This window comes from Eleutherodactylus coqui, chromosome 13, assembly GCF_035609145.1.
Source record: "Eleutherodactylus coqui strain aEleCoq1 chromosome 13, aEleCoq1.hap1, whole genome shotgun sequence".
Taxonomy (NCBI): Eukaryota; Metazoa; Chordata; class Amphibia; order Anura; family Eleutherodactylidae; genus Eleutherodactylus; species Eleutherodactylus coqui.
Window position 1 is genome coordinate 64,335,725 of NC_089849.1, and position 18,804 is coordinate 64,354,528.

General features: G+C 44.0%; 1 protein-coding gene across 2 annotated transcripts in view; it reads left to right on the forward strand.

The window, feature by feature from the left end:
* The window catches only part of CD40 (CD40 molecule), a 38,582-nt gene that overhangs the window by 8,600 nt on the left and 11,178 nt on the right, over positions 1 to 18,804 (forward strand). For both annotated transcript variants that reach the window (XM_066588202.1, XM_066588203.1), the window contains exons 2-5: positions 5,855 to 5,924; positions 12,733 to 12,858; positions 13,005 to 13,151; positions 15,158 to 15,251. In XM_066588202.1, coding sequence (XP_066444299.1) covers positions 5,855 to 5,924; positions 12,733 to 12,858; positions 13,005 to 13,151; positions 15,158 to 15,251 — 437 coding nt within the window. The remainder of the gene's footprint in view (positions 1 to 5,854; positions 5,925 to 12,732; positions 12,859 to 13,004; positions 13,152 to 15,157; positions 15,252 to 18,804) is intronic.

Consider the following 18,804-nt stretch of genomic DNA (forward strand, 5'->3'; position numbering starts at 1 on the left):
TATGAATTAGGACAACTAGCCCCAGCAGAGACCCAGTACACTGAGGACGGTCACAGGCAGCCCAAATAGATTTTTTTTCCCAAATGTTTTTGGAAAGGCCCACTGCCTATATACACTAAGGGCTCATGTCCACGGGCAAAATGAGATTTAAAATCCGCAGCGGATCTCCCGCGCGCGGATCCGCACCCCATAGGGATGCATTGACCACCCGCGGGTAGATAAATACCCGCGGATCGTCAATAAAAGTGATTTAAAAAAAAATGGAGCATGAAAAAATCTGGACCATGCTCCATTTTCATGCGGGTCTCCCGCGGGGACGGCTCCCGCGGGCTTCTATTGAAGCCTATGGAAGCCGTCCGGATCCGCGGGAGACCTAAAATAGGAATTTAAAGCATTTACTCACCCGCAGCGGGCCGCGAAGCTCTGCTCTTCCTCACGGCCGCATCTCCCTTGCTTCGGCTCGGCGGATGTGCCCGGCGCATGCGCGCGGCACGTCGACGACGTGCCGGCGACGTGCCGCCGGCGTCAGGAATTCATCCGCCGGCCGAAAATGAAGATCCGGCCGTGAGGAAGAGCAGAGCTTCGCCGCCCGCTACGGATAGGTAAATGCTTTTAAATTGCTATTTTCAGCGCTCATGTCCGCGGGGCAGGAGGGACCCGTTGCAGATTCTACATGTAGAATCTGCAGCGGATCTGATTTTCCCCGTGGACATGAGGCCTAAATATGTCTTCTGTCCCTGCCTCACCACTGCTGGCCCTGGACAATGTAAAATTACTGCAGGACGCAATGCTCTGCAAGGCCGATATGCCAAAAAAAAAATGTGCAACACTGCAAAAAGCAGCCTCCACACTACTGCACACGGTTAGATGTGGCCCTAAGAAGGACCGTTGGGGTTCTTGAAGCCTAAAATAACTCCTAACGCTCTCCCTATAGCAGCTCCGTCACCAGCAGCACTTTCCCTGAACTATGTCAGAATGCATCTGTGGCGAGCCGCGGGAGGGGCCGATTTATATACTCGGGTGACACCTGATCTCGCCAGCCACTCACTGCAGGGGGGTGGTATAGGGCTTGAACGTCGCAGTGGGAAGTTGTAATGCCTTCCCTGTCTTTCTATTGGCCAGAAAAGCGCGCTAATGTCTCAGAGATGAAAGTGAAAGTAACTCGAACATCGCGTGGTACTCGTCTCGAGTTACGAGCATCTCGAACATGCTAATACTCGAACGAGTATCAAGCTCGGACGAGTACGTTCGCTCATCTCTACTGTCATGCATTGACATGAGAAATAGTTGTATTTCTGTCCATCATAATACTGTTATGATGCACTGATCACTAGTTTTTCCTGTATGTAGCTTCCATCTCAAATTGTGAATTTTCCAGGAGCTGGTGGCTGGAGAAAAGCTACTGTAATGTTTCCCATGCACAGCAGACACAGAAACCGGAAAACCTGCTCCCTTTTCCTTCAGTAGCATACCTTCAGAAGCTGCATCAGCATGGCGGACATTATACAAAAGTACTGAGCAGCATAGTTGTGAATCCATCACTAGGATGCAATAAAACAGTTACAAGAGCCTTCAGCAGCAGTGTCTCCTTGTCTCTATCTTCTCTTACACTGCAGTTGCTTTCTTCCCCTCTCTTCTCCATAGATTTCTATGGGGAGCATGTAATCTGATCCCTCAGTGAGCTGATCTGTCCAAAGTTGGATTTCAGAGTATTTCAGAGTGCTGGAGGCAGGAAGGAAGAGAAGAACTGGCCCATAAGTGGAAGCATTTTTGTCTAATAAGATATATGGCAAAGTGACTTATATTCACTTGTACTATTGATTTATGCAAAGTTTTTATGAAGTGGCAGTTTTAGTTAAATTACCTAAGTCTTTAACTGAAAAAAGAATTGTCAGTGAAGTGAGGGCAGTAAAAAGGGTAAGGTTTGCAAATCTCTGAAACTGTTGTTTAAGCAGGTCAGACAAGAAGGCTTTCATATGACCGTTTAAACAAAATGGAATAAAATATACAAATAAATGAAAAAAAAACAAACAACTGTTTTAGTATCATCCCTTTAATAGAGCTGGCTGTAGTAAAATAATAAACTGAGCTGTACTTACCCCTCTGCTGCCTCCTGGATCCAGCACTGCAGCCCGCTGTGATCCCGGTGTTTATGGTGATAAAGGTCAGGTGACAGCTGCAGCCAATCAGGGGTTGCAGCATCACCACTTGTTTTCCTGGCATTGGCGCTAACATACTGAGTGCTGTGATGCCAGAAGTTCAGGAACGCAACGCTGCAGCCTCTGGTAACTGGACAACCCCCTTACTAAGTTTTAAAAAGTTCTTAAATGATTTTCCAAGTTATTTCTTCTAAATAGTTCTGGACTTCTCATGCCCAAAACTATATAAAAGAAATATACTCACCACAGCACCAGACCCTTTTTCGGCAGTTTGGCACTAAGGCATCTGACAGGTGACGTCCCGTAAACCTGTCACCTGGACTCCTAATGTAGAAGCCCCAAGGCAGGTTTACGGGACATCACTGATGACATCCCTGCCAGCCTCCCATTGGCTGCAGTGGTCACATGGGTAAACAACTCACATGACTACTGAAGACAGAATACACAAAACATTGGAGGACTGGAGTTTGCAACAGGAAAGCAGTACAGCATCGGAGAGGACAGCATTTGTGTTTTTTTTAAATAATACTCAGCACCCTACTGCCACCAATCTTTCTTCACAGGGCTTGACTCGGAAAACCCCTTTAAGACCAAAAATATAATGGAAATAATCTATATTTTGTAATTTGACGTCATTGAACATTTTCACTTCATAAAAGTACTTGTAAAATTGTCCTCATGAGTTATGTTATTACAGATACATTTTATAAGAATTTTCTAAAAAAAATAAGCTGAAAAGAGGAACTTAAATATTTCTAAAGCAAATTAGGGTTATTTTTTCAAATTTTAAACAATGTTTGTCCAACAATGAAGAGCAGTGAGTCATGAATAACCTTTCTAACCTATCTGTGTCCTACAGACACAGCATTCGTCAATCATTGGGTGGTCCTGGTACATGTGCAGTGCACACATAAAGCGGATACGAATACACCTGGCTTCACTGCATGTGCCTGGGAATCAGTGATCCTGCTGATGCCAGACCCCCTTTGGTGCGTCAATCATGCCTCAGTGGGCGTGCTTACAGTAGGGACTGCATAACTACTGAGTTGAGTGGCTCTGCACAGTTGACTAGTTCTTGGTAATTATAGTACAGTATGTGCACAATTAAGTTCATTTTCTGCAGTATTCATTATCACCCAGCATACAGTAATTAAAAGCATCTCAGTAGAGCTATTAAAGTTTCTAATCCAGCTGACAGATACCCTTTAAGTTCCTAAAGTGACATTTTTATAAGTTTCTCAAAACTCTGTTACCTCTGTAAACCACTGTCCAATTTAAGGTTATGTCTATAGCTGCTACCAAATGGTCTTCATTCCCTTAGGGTGGCCATAAACATTAGATAGAAGTAGGTTGATGGTTCAAAACCATACAATGAGCGATCATAACCCTGCGCCAGCCATATACATTGTAGTTCATGTTGACTGTTGCAGTCATTCAAACTGGCCATGCATTTTCAATGACACTGGGTGATGGACAAACAATGTTTCACTGGATAAATGATCTTTCAATTTTGGAAATGTTCTTTCATGGAATAGTCGTCCTTATAATGGCCAACTGTACACTAAAGTACTAGTGGATTTCTCACAAAAATTTTCAACATGGCTGATTTCTAACCAGATCTGGCATTGGTTGCCCCAAATGATTGTTTGATGTTACATTTTACTCAACAATCGTTTTGGTTGAAATAAACTGTTTTGATTAACTTCAGACTAATGGGTGTGACCACCTTAACATGGTAGATGTGCTCAGTGTCTTAGGTTTGCTTCGGTGTGAGGTTTCAGAAGCTTAGAATGTGGGTAAAATTGTAGTCACTAGTAATTGTTACACCAATCGTTCACTGAAAGAACTTTCCACCATAGAAGATCTTTTGTTCGGTGTCATTGAACATAAATGGGCAGTTTGAACCACTGTAATGGCCAATATGGAGTAAAATGGGCACAGCTGCATTAGTGTAATGATCGCTCACCAGATGATCACTTGTACAACCCTCCACCTACTTCTGTGCAATGTGTATGGTCACCTTAATGAGGTTATCCAGGCAAAACGACTTTTTGTTAATTTGCTCACCAGGTTGGAATGTGATTTAAAAGAGCCTACAGGCTTTTTCCTGCACCACACTTTGAACCCTTTGCGTGACCTTTGGTGGATGCTTTTGGTGTCATTGAATTTTTTACATCCTCACCACTGCCGTAAAATCATAAGATTTAAGTTTGATACATTGAGTGATGTCAGGCCAGGTCAAAGGTCCTATGTTAAATCTAGCGGTACTGTTGTGCTTCAGCCAACAGCCCCGCTAGGGAGAGTCAAGCATTGCTAATTGACGTTCCTATCAAATGCTTACCAGTTTGACTGTTATCATGTCCTCAAAACGTGGAAGACCAAACTGCGGATGGCGAACAGTTCAAGCCCAATCATCGGCTCGACAGTTCTTAAAACATTTACAAACATTTTATGTTCACGCAGCGAACATCGGGTTAATCTAGTAATATAAAAGATGTCATACTCACCTTATCCAATCCTCCCCACTCCCAGCCCCATGCTACTCTCTACTACCTGCTGCAGTGAGAACATCACCAACGCAAGCACATGTAACTGCTGCAGCCAATTACTGGCTCACTTTGGCTGGTGAGTAGCTGCAGTGGGCAAATGTTCCATTATTAGGACATCATTGCTACTGTTGCATGTACTAAAGAGCAGCGGGCAACCAGGCGCCGGTGGCAGGGGATCGGGTGATGTACGAAATCTTTGTTTTTCCAGCCTAGTAGGCAGATTTCCAAAAATTAATTTTCCCTGGATAACCCCTTAACCCTTTCCAATCCACTGTCTGACGTCTAAAGATATTCTGATTGATGGCTGTACAGCTTCTGATGTCAGAAGACGTCCCGCAGGGTATTCTTACTGTATATTACTGGCCGCTCTGTTGTCGGGGGGCCTCTCCAGGATGTCCAACACCGCAGTACTGGCTCTAGCCAGCAGGTGGCGCCATTGTATAATGGCAGAAAGAGAAAACCCCCTAGGAAACCCTGAATCCAAAATTGGATTGCAAAAGGTTAAAGTCCTCGACAAACTTCAACTTGTTAGGTATCTAAGCAGGGAATTTTCCAACAGACTACTGAAGTAAGAATAACTTTCATAACTTTAATATATCTACCAGCAGAATCTCAGCAGGTTTTCTCCATAGCGTCCAATATAGCAACTGCTATGTATTTTTTCTTTGGGAGCAGGCACATTCCTAGTCATCATAAAGACTGATGGAGCCACTGAGATACTGCTATTCTTCAACACATAGAAAAACACCGATAACACACACTTTATTATCAGCCAGCAGAGTGGGGATTGCTAATATGAACTTTTACACGGGGGAAAACTTACATTTAATGAATACCTTATCTTTTGCTACCATCAACAAATGCTGCTTCAGACAGGTTCTTATTAGAGGCAAGTCTCTGTGCAGGAAACCCGGCTAATAGCTCACTAAGGGGCTCATTTATGAAAACTAGTGCAAGAAAAAGTGGTAGACTTACCTATTGCAACCATTTTCTATTTATATTGAGGTTGTAAAGTTGTTTGCAATGGACAATATCTTTTATGCAGCTGATTTTATGCTATAAATGGACCCTAATGAATGGTCTACACGAACACTTCAGAATATATGACATATCACTAATGTTTATGACGTATCTTCTCTTTCGTAGAGTTCAGAATTCTCGTGTAAAATTACCGAATATGAGAATGACAGTAGATGTTGTTCACTATGTAAGCCAGGTAAGTGCACATCCGGTTTAAAGAATAAGAAACACTTTAGCTGTCAATACCGTGTTTCCTGTACATATACTGTGTTTTCCTGAAAATAAGACCCTGTGTTATATTAATTTTTTTCTCCAAAAGTGACATTAGGTCTTATTTTCGAGGAAGGTCTTATTATACCTACAAAGCAGGCTCGGTCCAGGTCCCTCCTACTGCTGTCCTCAGCTCCGACATGCTTCCAGCAGCCCTCAGCCGCTCATACAATATTACTTCCTGGTTACGGGATTCATAAATTCCGCCTCCAGGAAGCAATGGCTGTGATTGGTTTATCGAGCACTGCATTGATTGGCTGAGCAGTGGTGGAAGCCAATCACGTTTTAGAGGAGGGATTTATGAATTGGCTGAGCCACGGCCAATTACAGCCATCGCATTGGTTCTTCCAGTGCTGCACTGATTGGCTGAGCGGTGATCAACAAACAAATCACAGCCATCACTTCCTGGAGATGTGATTTATTAATCCCGTAACCAGGAAGTGATGTTGTACAAGCGGCTGAGGATTGCTGGAACCACACTGAGCTTCTAAAGAGCAGCAGGAGGGACCTGGACAGAGCCTGCTAGGTAATGTATTCTTTTTTTTTTAATGTATTATATCTAGGGCTTATTTTCAGGGTAGGGCTTATATTTCCAGCCTCCTCAAAATTATTTTTGGGGTAGGTCTTATTTTTGCGGAAACAGGGTAGATAACCTATGAAACAAGCATTCGTACAAAAATATAGTATTATCAGTCCCCTGCCTATTTTAATAGGCGGTCCTGTCATACACATTCATGCTAAAAGTACACACACACACACACACACTAGATATACAGTAGATTTGCTGAGCCTTCCAGTTGCTGGTCATCTGATATATATGGCGGCCTCCTGACTTTTCCCCAATGGCATAGGTTGGGTATGATAAGGATCGGACACTTGGATTTCAGCTGCCTGATCCATTTGTTCAGGACCTATCTTCCTGCTTTTGTTTTTTGAAACTCGCACGCAATAGGCTAGAGTTTATTCATTTTTACATTTTGAGCATGCTCAGAGTGCAGAACACATGCTCTGGCTGTTCATCAATGCCAGGAGCACACTTCACGGAGCATACACTGACTGTGCTGGTTGTGCTCCATCCAAAAGCAGGGTTGAAAACAGAGCATCAAGATGGCAGCATCAAGTGTAAAAACTCGTAATCAGTTTATCCTGGACAGAAAGTTGTGCATCATAGAAATGGATGCAGAAACTGCAAGGATGTAACTGTAAAGTAAGTTAAAAGCAAGGTCACAGTGTGATAATTTTATTTATAGTGTGATCTGATTGGTCTGTACTGAGCAGGCTAGAATGGAGTAGGTTGATCAGCTGGATCATTAGCACTGTGTACTCCTGCTGGTCACATGATTCACTCTGTGATTTCATGGATTACTCTGGGAGTAATCTAACAATGTGAAAATGAATATGCCTTTTGACTGAGGAACTGGATCGGGGTGACGTCACTGCGTCAACCCTTCACCACAGGATTCTCATGCTGGCATTGCTGACTGCCATTTTGGCGTTGAACGTTGACAGTCATACTTCTCACATTTTTTCCTCCTGTATGGGCAGCAGTCCAGCAACCAATCAGCTTTAGTCTATGTATATTTATTCTGGCTCCTCCTCATATATAGGGCATCAGTTTTTCATTCAGTCTGGTCTGATCACACTGTTTGAAGATCTCTGGTTCTGTCTGACTCCTGTCTGACAACTCTCTGCTTGTAGGGGTTTCTGGCCAAGTCAGTGGTCCCCAATTTTGTCCTGTATATTACTTAAGATTCGTCTGGTGATTACTAATTATCTGGTGTGTTAACATCTCATCAGCTGTACTTCTGTGGTTTCTACATTTGTGTTACATCTAACCTTTGCCCCATTTCCTGCCACCTTCTAGGGAAAGTCAGAGTCCCCCAGGCTCCTGGCGTGGGGCTGCCCCCATCAGGGCGATCACCCTGCTTTTAGGTAGGGTCTTTCTGTATCTGAGAGGTCAGAGTCAGTTTCCTTTTCACCTAGTTATATGTTCATTATCCCCTTAGTGACTACGCTATTGTGTTTTTACGCCCTGCTGTTGCAGAACTTGTATGGAGGGAGATAGCGCTGCTATCTCCTTCCATACATCGCAAGTGTCAGCTGTTTATTACGGCTGACACCTGTGGGCAACAGGCCCGTTCAGCTGCACGGCCGATCAGGACTATTAACCCTTTAAATGCCGCTGTCAAATCTGTCACGTACGTCCCCCTCCGGTGAGATCAGGGAAGCCATACGGGTGTCATGGCAGCCGGGATCCTTCTGAAAGGTCCCAGGGCTGTCATGGCAGAATGCCTATCAAGCCATCCCCGTGGGGTGGCTTAATAGGCTGCCTGTCAGAATGCAGTATGATGTAATACTATAGCCTTTTGCCATATTTACAATGAAAAAATCTAAATAATAAAACAAAAATACATATTTGGTATCGCTGCATCCATAAAAGTCCGATCTAGCATAGTAATGCATTATTTACCACGCACGGTGAACGTTGTCCGAAAAAAACAAAAAAAAAAACAACCAGAAATACGCTTTTTTGGTCACCCTGTTGCAAATCTAATTAAAAGTGATCAAAAAGTCCTATTTATTTAATCACGGTACAAACAGAAACGACAGGCCGCACCGCAAAAATGAGCTGTCGCACGACTATATTGATAGCAAAATAAAATAGTTATTGTGCGTAGAAGATGGAGACAGAAAATAAGTTTAAAAAATTAAATATTTAAAAAAAAATATATAAGTAGCACAGCAAAAATAAACTATACAAGTTTAGGATCGTAGTAATCATAGTGGCCCGTAGAATAAAGTTATCATGTCATCTTTGTTGCAGTTTGTGCGCCGTAGAAACAAGACTCACTGAAAGAAGGCAGAATGTCGTTTTTTTTTCCATTTCTCTCCATTAGAATTTTTTTTAAAGTTTTTCAGTACGTTATATGGTACAGTAAATATTACCATTGAAAAATACAACTCCACCCACAAAAAAAGCAAGCCCTCATACAGCCACGTCGATGGATAAATAAAGGAGTTACGATTTTTTAAAGGAAGGGAGGAAAAAACGAAACTGGAAAAAAGCAAAAAAAAGTGTAGTCACTAAGATGTTATATATATATTTTATTCCATGTTTTATCTATTTAGGACATTATATTTAGGCCACTTTCACACGGGTGACAGCGATATGGCAACAAGAAAATCGCAGCAATATCGCTTATGTGTTCTGCGTGACATTGCTGCGTTTTGTCGTGGCGATATCACGATTCTGGGTTGCTACAAAGTCATACGTACTGCTACAAAGTTGCGCAACTTTGTAGCGCTGTTTTTGCCAGGATTTTCTTGGGGGAAGGGAGTGGAGTGAAGGGGGCTTGAAATATAAGCCCTACACTGAAAATAACCCTTAGCTGCAGTAAAAAAAGGCGCTGTGATTGGTTCATCGAGCGCTGCAGTGATTGGCTCAGCCGCGGCACTCGAGAAACCAATCAGAGTCAGCGGTTCCTGTTCCAATGAACCACAAAGGAAGGCTTCATAGGGAAACATGGGCTACAAAACCTCTCAAATCGTGGCTGTGTAGAGCATGCCACGATTATCTATTCTAGCAATGTCGCAGGCAATAAATCATCGCTCATGTGAAAGAACCCATTTAAAAGCATTGGCCTCACATACAAGCGTTTTGTAGTGCTGTTGCATTGCTACAAAATCACGCGATAGGCCTGGTAGATTGCTGTGGTTGCACCTTGCACAGACATAACAGGTGGGCATGCCATTCACGTGATCTTACTTCACTCGATTTCTTCCTCAGGAAGTTAACACCAACTTATTCCACAGTGCTTTCAAGTAATTTATATTCCCTACCAAGCTGGGTACTCATTTTACCAACCTTGGGAGGATAAAAGGCTAAGTCGACCTTGAGCTGGCTACCTGAATTCATGTGGGGATTGAATTTGCAACCTTCAGGTCATGAGCAAGAGCTTGGCACTCTGTGCCACACGAGGGTTACATAAAGGATAATGTCTTCAAGAACAGGATGAATAGTCTCTCAGATTTACAAGCTTACACCTGTGATACGATTGCTACTGTAACAATAGACAAGCTGGAGAGAGCATGGCAGAAAATTGAGTATACACTGGATATTGTTCATGCTACCAATGGGGCACATGTTGAGGTTTATACGTACGTGCCAAAAATATGTTGAGTTGTTCTTGCATGTCCTGTAGTTTCACTTTCATTTTCCTGCCATTCATACTTTGTGCTGTGAACTAATAAAATGAGGCAGGTTTGAATGAAGCACCCTATATAGTGATCTACACCAGAATGTGAGACTTAGGCTGGGCACACACGGCCGTACGCGGAATCCACTTGCGGCCCGCTGTGACTCTGCATATGGCTGCTAAATTGTACTGCGCATGACCGCGTACTAACGCAGGTGGTCATGCGCAGTACATCTTTTTTTTCAGATTTAGTCAGTATTTTCTGTGCCAAAACCAGGAGTGGAATGTACAGAGAGAAAATTTAATGGAAATATTTGCATTTCTTCTGTATTTTGGACCCGCTCCTGGTTCTGGCTCACAAAATACTGATGAAAAATACGCCCTTGTGAAGGAGCTCTTAAACACTTAGAATATACAATATTACTTGTAGAACTGATCAGGAAAATTACAGTTGTGTATATAGTTCAGTCACTTATATAAGGACCTAACAGGGGCAGGTTAAGACTCAGAGAAAGGACACTTGTCAGAGCTGAAGTATCAGCAGCAGTACAATTATATTTCCTCTTCTGACTGCTCCAACTCTCTTTACACTTCAACCAGAGAACTCTGAGAGGGTTTGCTCATAAGCAAGAGCATCTGTCTGTAAGGCAGTAGAGGAGCTCACAACCTCCTCCCACCAGCACTGCCCTAGTCAGAGATTCAAGTGGCATAGCCTCTCTGGATGAAGCCTTTACCTCTGATACAGGCCTGCATCTTCATGAAATTAGCGCAACATCACCCATGAAGCCCTTTGCTCTTGGTGAAACTACTGGAGTACATATTTTGAAGACATAAATCTGTCCGGACTATTTTCAAGTCAAATAGTTAGACCCCTCCCTACTAAACCTCCTTGACCCCGCCACTGTGTTTGAGAATGTTGATCATGGCCTGCTCCTCACTATGCTTCGCTACATAGGCCTAAAGGACATTGCTCTTTCCTGGTGCACCTCCTATTTCTCTGACCGCTCATTTGGCATTTCCTTTGCTGGCTCTACCTCCTATCCGCTCCCCCTCATTGTTGCGATCTACAAAGCCCCGCAGATTTGGCCACCAATATCATCTCTATGCTGACGACACTCAGCTATACACCCCTTCCCATGACATCTCAGCACCATTCCTCCAAAACGTCACTGACTGTCAGTCCACTGTCTCAAATGCCATGTCCTCCCTTTTTCTCAGACTTATCCTCTAAAAAAATGAGCTTCTCGTCTTTCCGCCTTCTGCCAGCCGATCTTCCCCCAATATCTCAATCTCAGAATCTGGCACCATCATAACCCCCAGACAGGATGTCTGCTGCCTTGGGGCCACACTGGAATCTGACATCTCCTTTACTCCCCACATCCAATCTCTGGCCCAAACATGCCACCCGCACCTCAGGAAAATTGCAAAAATCCATCCATTTCTCACCACAGACATGCTAAAGACACTCGCCGCCTTCATCCACTCCCGACTCGACTACTGCAACTCTCTGTTAATCAGCCTTCCCTGCACCAGACTCTACCCTCTACAATCCATACTAAATGTGGCAGCTGGACTCATCTTCCTATCTAGCCGCTTCTCTGATGCCCATGCATTATGCCATTTGCTGCACTGGCTACCCATCCACTACAGAACTAAATTCAAACTCATCAGTCTCACCTTCAAAGCTCTCCATGGCACTGCACCACTGTACACTCTGATCCACTAACACACTGAGACTAAACACCCCTCTAATACAAACCTCACATTCTCGTCTCCAAGATCTCTCCAGAGCATCACCGATCCTCTAGAAAGCTCTACCCAAAAACATCCGGACAATCCCCAATGCAAGGAACTTTAGATGCGCCTTAAAACGCACCTTAAAATGCACCTCTTCAAAGAAGCATATCAAACCTCCGGAATGAATTCTCCCCTCACCCCTTACACTGCACAAAATAACACATTGCCTCCTTGTGCAAAGCAATTCTTGATCTTTGGTTCTCTAAGTAGAGAGCTACTTTTTATAGTGGCTTTCCACTTTGTTGGGTGAGGGACTCCTTCTACTAAATTCACATGCCCTAACAAGATATATAAATGGGGATTGCTGAAGGCAGACATCCCCACTGAAAACTTGTACAAGACTTTACCTCTTCATTGGCAGCAAAGTATCAGCAGAGGAGAAACAAAGAACCAGTCTAAGAATTACATCACTCTTCTCATAAGAGGAGGGGCTAAAAAATTGTAAAGCCCTTTTGTCTTGGGATGAGGAAGTGGAATGGAACTAGGCGGAGGGCACCATTATTATTTGTGCCATAGGACCCTTCTTATCTATGTATGACCCATTCTCCATCAAGGATGAAAATAGATCAGAACAAACAACTAGTCAATGTATTGGTGACCGTTTTCCTCTGTAAACTTTTCTTTAGTGATCTGTCCGTATGCCCAATGTTCGCCTCAGAGCACCACTCGCTATTTTTCACAGTTGATATATTAGGTTGGTTATTTTTTATGTGTGTTAATGTCTGAATCCATCATTCACAGGACAATGGTTGTTAACAGACTGCACAGAGCATAATGAAACCGTGTGCTTGCCCTGCAATGCTGGAGAGTTTCACGATAAATACCATAGAGAAACAAGCTGTCTGCTGCACTCAGAATGCAATGAAAGTATGTGGGACTTATTTGTTGTTCTTCTTCCCTTCTGTATTTTTTCTATCGTGTTTTGTTGGGAATTTTTGGGTAGTAGTTTAAAGGGGTTTTCAAAACTAGATAAAAAATGGACAATAGTTTTCTAACCAACACGTTGTTCTTAGAGCTTGGCTTTCAGATGATAAAAGATGGAACATCAACCTCAAATGTAGTCTGCAGTTGTCAATTGGGCAAGCACTGCTCAAGTGAAGCATGTGAGACATGTGTGAGGAGCACGGCTTGTGGTCCAGGAGAAGGAGTTATACAGAAAGGTGAGAGAAGAGATATAGTCAACTGTGGTGGGTACAAGAAGTGCTTGTGAAACATCTTGTAAGACGATGGCTACACGGTAGCTTTGGCCATGACACACAACATGACCACAGGTTTGGATATCTTACAACTGATGTGTCCTGGTAGCGCAATCAGATTCACTTGCATTGCAACGCTTGCAATGAACACAGTGTGAGGTTGCGATGTTTGACATATGATGTGGCCAAAGTTGACATGTAGTCCTAACCTTAAAGTTCTATCTCTACTTTTTTTGGTGCTAGTACATCATGAATGTTATACATCAGTGAGAATGCGTTCATAGTAACATGTTGTCCAATGGCTGCCGTACTGGGGCGTAACTATAGAGGATGCAGGGGATGCGGTTGCACCCGGGCCCAGGATCCTTGGGGGGCCCATAAGGCCTGTCTTCTCCATATAGAGAGCCCAGTACTATGAATAAAGCATTATAGTTGGGGGCCCTGGTACAGGTTTTGCATTGGGGCCCAGGAGCTTCAAGTTACGCCTCTGCTGCCGTAGGATACATTACTATGAACGAAGCATCACTGAAGCATAGTAAATGTACTGTGCAAGTTGAGAAATAATATAAAAGTTTAAGTCATTACGAATAAGAACTCTGTTCGAAACATGTAAGAAAAATTTTGGAAGATGGCTTTATCCTTGAAATTTAAATAAAACACTGTTTTTATTCTGGAATCCACAGTTTTGATTTTATTCTAGTATATGATAAATATATTATTAAATGGGGGCTAGTCAGAGTCCACAAGAGCTGCTCCACTCTTGCTTATAGCATTCTATGAAGTCCACATGCTCTAATAGGACATTTGGACAGGGGTTATCTTGATGGAACAATCCCATTAAAAGTAGTAATGTCTCCTTCGTTATTGAAATTCAGCTTATTTGAGAAAGTGGTTTCACTTCAAATTTTTTGGGTTATCCATAATTTTACAACATATTACTTTTTTGACATAAAGGTATTTAATGGGGTTGCCTTGTTGCCGGACAATATGCCCTCTATAGTGCCCACTGTGCTCAAATAGAAAAGGAGCAGTGCTTGCATGTTCCTTGTTGCTGCTGCCCAGCCATGGTCTCAGTGTTTGCTGGTAATGTCACTGGAAATCAGATGACCGTTACAGCTAATCAGAGGCTGTGGCATCACCACTCATTCTCCTGGCATCAGCTTTCTTATTTTAGCACAGTGGGCACTAATGCTGGCATATTGACCGGTAACTGGACAGCCCCTTTAAAATTGTATACATTTATATTGTTACCCAATGTGGTCAGGTTATTTAGGCATGACAAGATTAGGCCAGGCTCACACGAACTGGTTGGGTTTCCACATGCGGATATCCACAGTAGAAGACCTGCAATAAATCGCGGAAAGTAATTGTGAATGGTAGCGGAAGATTGCGAATGAGTGTGGTTTACCGCGCTGATGTATGCGTATGCTCAGCGTATCGTACGCACGGAAAAAACATTGCACACATGGAAACGACACCAGAGAGTAGTAGAGCATCGCTTAGGTGAGAGATTCCTGCTCTTAGCTCTCTCTCGCCCTCTTTTGCTCTCACTCTCTTTCCTGCTCTCTTGCTCTCTCTCGCTTGCTAGCTCACTCTCTATGTCGTGCGCTCTCTTTTGCTCTTTCCCGCTCTCACTCCCTCTCATGCTCTCTCGTTCTTTCGTCCGCTCTATCGCGCTCTCTCTTTCTCACATCCATTGACTTCATGCTGCAGAACATGCTGTTATTTTTGTCCTGCTTTCGGAATGCGCAATTCGTACCCTCGAGTGTGAAGGGAAAATACTTTCAATGCCCGCATTTTACCACGGATCTTCCACGTGGACATCGATCGCGGAATACGCAATTCAAGTCTGTTCGTGTGAGACTGGCCTTATGGTGTGATATTGTAGAAGTCCTAGTAATAGTTTTGTACTTATTGCATGTTTTACACGCCACTTTGGTTACTTTTAACACTCTTCTATATTTTGTCAGCTAACAGAGTTTCGGACACCCAGTGCTCGCCATGCCAAGAGGGAACATATTCTGATATAGAATCGCTGACGGCGGAGTGTATACACTGGAGCAAGTAAGAAAACACTTATACAGTACAGCTTATGTGCTACTAAAGTCACCAGATACATAAAGAATGTCTGCCAGGGAGCCAAGTGATCTGCTCTTTCAAGCTAAGGATTATTGTAGCATTTCTTCATTAAAGGGGTTGTCCCGCGGCAGCAAGTGGGTCTATACACTTCTGTATGGCCATAATAATGCACTTTGTAATATACATTGTGCATTAATTATGAGCCATACAGAAGTTATAATAAGTTTTTCACTTACCTGCTCCGTTGCTAGCGTCCTCGTTTCCATGGAGCCGACTAATTTTCGCCGTCTAATGGCCAAATTAGCCGCGCTTGCGCAGTCCCGGTCTTCTTCTTTTTTCAATGGGGCTGCTCGTGCTGGATGCCGGCTCCGTGTAGCTCCGCCCCGTCACGTGCCGTTTCCAGCCAATCAGGAGACTGGAATCGGCAATGGACCGCACAGAAGCCCTGCGGTCCACTGAGTGAGAAGATCCCCGCGGCCATCTTCATCAGGTAAGTAAGAAGTCACCGGAGCGCGGGGATTCAGGTAAGCACTCTCCGGTGTTCTTTTTTAACCCCTGCATCGGGGTTGTCTCGCGGCGAACGGGGGGGGGGGGGGGTTGAAAAAAACCAAAAACGTTTCGGCGCGGGACAACCCCTTTAAACAGAGGCCCACTTATCAGTGATTTGTAAGTCTGGGTTTGCACACTGTAGATGCAGCGTGGCCAAGGTGCACCTTCAATATGGCTGAAAACGCACCAATGGGGACTTAGTTTTCAAATTGACTGCAAGTAAAAGCAGTTCCATTGTTAATGGCTGCTTGGTTGGTTATGCAGCTAAACAGCAGTTTAGCACATGATCAGTTGATTTGATAATCCTGTCGTTCTATGTTCCGATTGCATGGTGGGTGCGCCGCAGCCGCAGTGTGTCTGCAGCATGGGAATGCAACCTACATGTGCTCTGATGGGTGGTTGCCGCATCAGCTGCTCTCCTAAATGACAGTCAAAGAAAGTGGCTTGTAGAGGGTTGGTACTGCCCATTTAAATAATACAGAGCCCTATTGTTAGTGTCTTACCCCTGTTGGTCTGTATGTGTGCAGAATGAGTGTCCTTTGTGGCCCCTTGTGTCTCCCCTCCCTGGTTTGCATGGATTGGAAGCATCACTTGTGTAGTCTCTCTGCTCCCTTCAATCAGTCCTGCCGGCATGTAGGATAGAAGCAGTGTAGTATCGCTGCATAGAATAGGGGAGTGAGGCAGCAGATACATACAGGAGGGGGAGCTGGGAGCCGGTGGTGGCATGAGCCACATGGAGGTGTCCAGCAGCTGCCTTCCCCTCAGTCCTAGCAGTAGTGGCACACATGCTCTGATTTACCCCCTAGCTACATCCCGAATAAGGGATCTGGCAACAGTACCTTGTTGGTGGCTTGCAGGAAAGAAGTTATAAAAGGTTCCTGCGCTCTTGGTGTATGAGTAGACAAAAGGAGAAGAGAGTAAGAAAAGTTATCACTTCTCTGAGGAGCCCACAAGCGCTAGCAAGCTTCCTCAAATATCCAGGTTCACATATTTAAGTAAAAAGGACCAAAGGTGCGAGTGTGCATTCGCACCAGTGGTCAAATGTGCGCTTGTGGGTTTGTGCATGCAAAGGTGCGCGTTTACTGGAAGAAGATGGCTGCCGAGTGGCGACGGCGTGCATACCGGCGCGTGTATGTTTGATCGCCAGTGCAAATGCACCCAATTACGTCCACTCCTTTTTACTTAAATATGTGCTTTTATCCAGTCAACACACCCTACTGCGTCATATGCTTGAAAAAGGAGTCCTCTGAAATGCGTTGCATGCATTCCCTGTGAAGTTTGTATTGTCCTGTTTAGGGCCCCTTTCCACTGGTGAGGAAATTGCGCATTTTTTTGTGCGATTCGAGAAAACACATGATTATGAAACCAAGGAAGTTCAATGGTTTCATTCTCATTGGAAATGTTTTCACTCCAGCGATGCTGCGTGAAAAAATTATAGCATGCCCATTCTTTTTGCAAAACTGCCCATTGTTTTCAATGGGGCCGGTGGCAGCAGCGCTGCCCCCATGGAAAGCAATAGGAGAGGATTGCTATCCCCTGCTGCGGCTGTGACAGCTGCAGCAGGGAATTCCTTGCATGGGAAACCCCTGGATGCAGTCACATTCGGGGGCTTCACCTTGTCGTCAGCAGGGCCGGCGGCAGCAGGTTAAAGGGATGAAGGGAACCTTGCAGGTATGCGAGGCTATTTTCACATGAAAACGCCTTGCATCTGGGGGGTTTCCCATGGATTACGAGAACGATATCAGGCCGTTAATCACTGCCCGATATCGCTCTTGCTAGTGTGCAGGAGGCCTTATGGAATAAAGAAACCTGGAGTTATTCCCACTCTCCAAAATATCCGTGCCCAATCTGTGACTTCCCATAAGTGAACCTGGATATTTGGGGAAGCCCACTGGCGCTTGCAGGCTCCTCACAGAAGTAAGTGAAAAGTTCTTTACTCTCTTGTCCTTTTGTCTACTCGTACATCAAGAGCGCAGGAACCTTTTGTAAGTTCTTTCCTGTACCTGTGACCGAGGTACCGGCATACTCTGGGCCCTTCCTCTGACGCTCTTCCTATGAGCTTGGCCTTTTACAGGGATCAGGTGGTAGAGTGGAATAGTACCATTTTGAAGGCAAACTGGGACCATCGGTGTGGTTGGTGGTCTGTCGTAAGATGGGCAGTCCACGCCCCTATATTTTCTGCTGCACCTTTCTAAAAACACAAAAATATATTCTCGGAGCGCTGCCTTGAACTTTTATTTATTGCTGATGGTTTGTACATTGCAGAGTAATGACAAAATAATGAATTAAGTTCAAACAGCAAAAAGTAATGAAGATAAATTACAGAGATGCCAGATCTTTTTTATTTGTTAGGCAATAAAGCCTAACTAATTACAGATAATGCAAAAAGCTTGGCAGTTACAGTCGCTGATGGGCACACTCAGCCTGGTGGTTACAGCATGACACATGACAGTTTCACATAGGTATTCAGTGTGGCGGTTGCAAACTCTATTGAGCACACAGTGGGTCGGTTGGCAACAGTCACCCACAACAAGAACAGTCTCTATTAGGCACACAGAATTGTGGTTTCATTTAGTAAATTCACTATATAGGATATGCAAGGCCTAGAGAGCTAGCTGGGTCTCAATATCTAGGCAGCACCATCAGCCAAGACATTATCATTTTGGAAGTGGTCTGCAACCATATGCAGGATTCTCCGACCCTCTCCGACCTTGGGGTTTTTATAGTAACCTCTTATTAAATGTCTCATTCATATTATTACTGATACATCTTACCACTCAGTAGTTCTACTGAACCCAACTTGGTTCACTATAGCTGGGACCATATTACAGCTGTGTGGAACAGGACTTATTGGGACCAGACTGATATTTAATAGGTTTGGCTGTAGGATGTAACTGAGCAATGCCATTGTCAGGGATGTACACAGTATTATCTCAAGGTGATAGTTTAATTAAATTCATTATGAAATAACTTACTCGGCACAGTCATG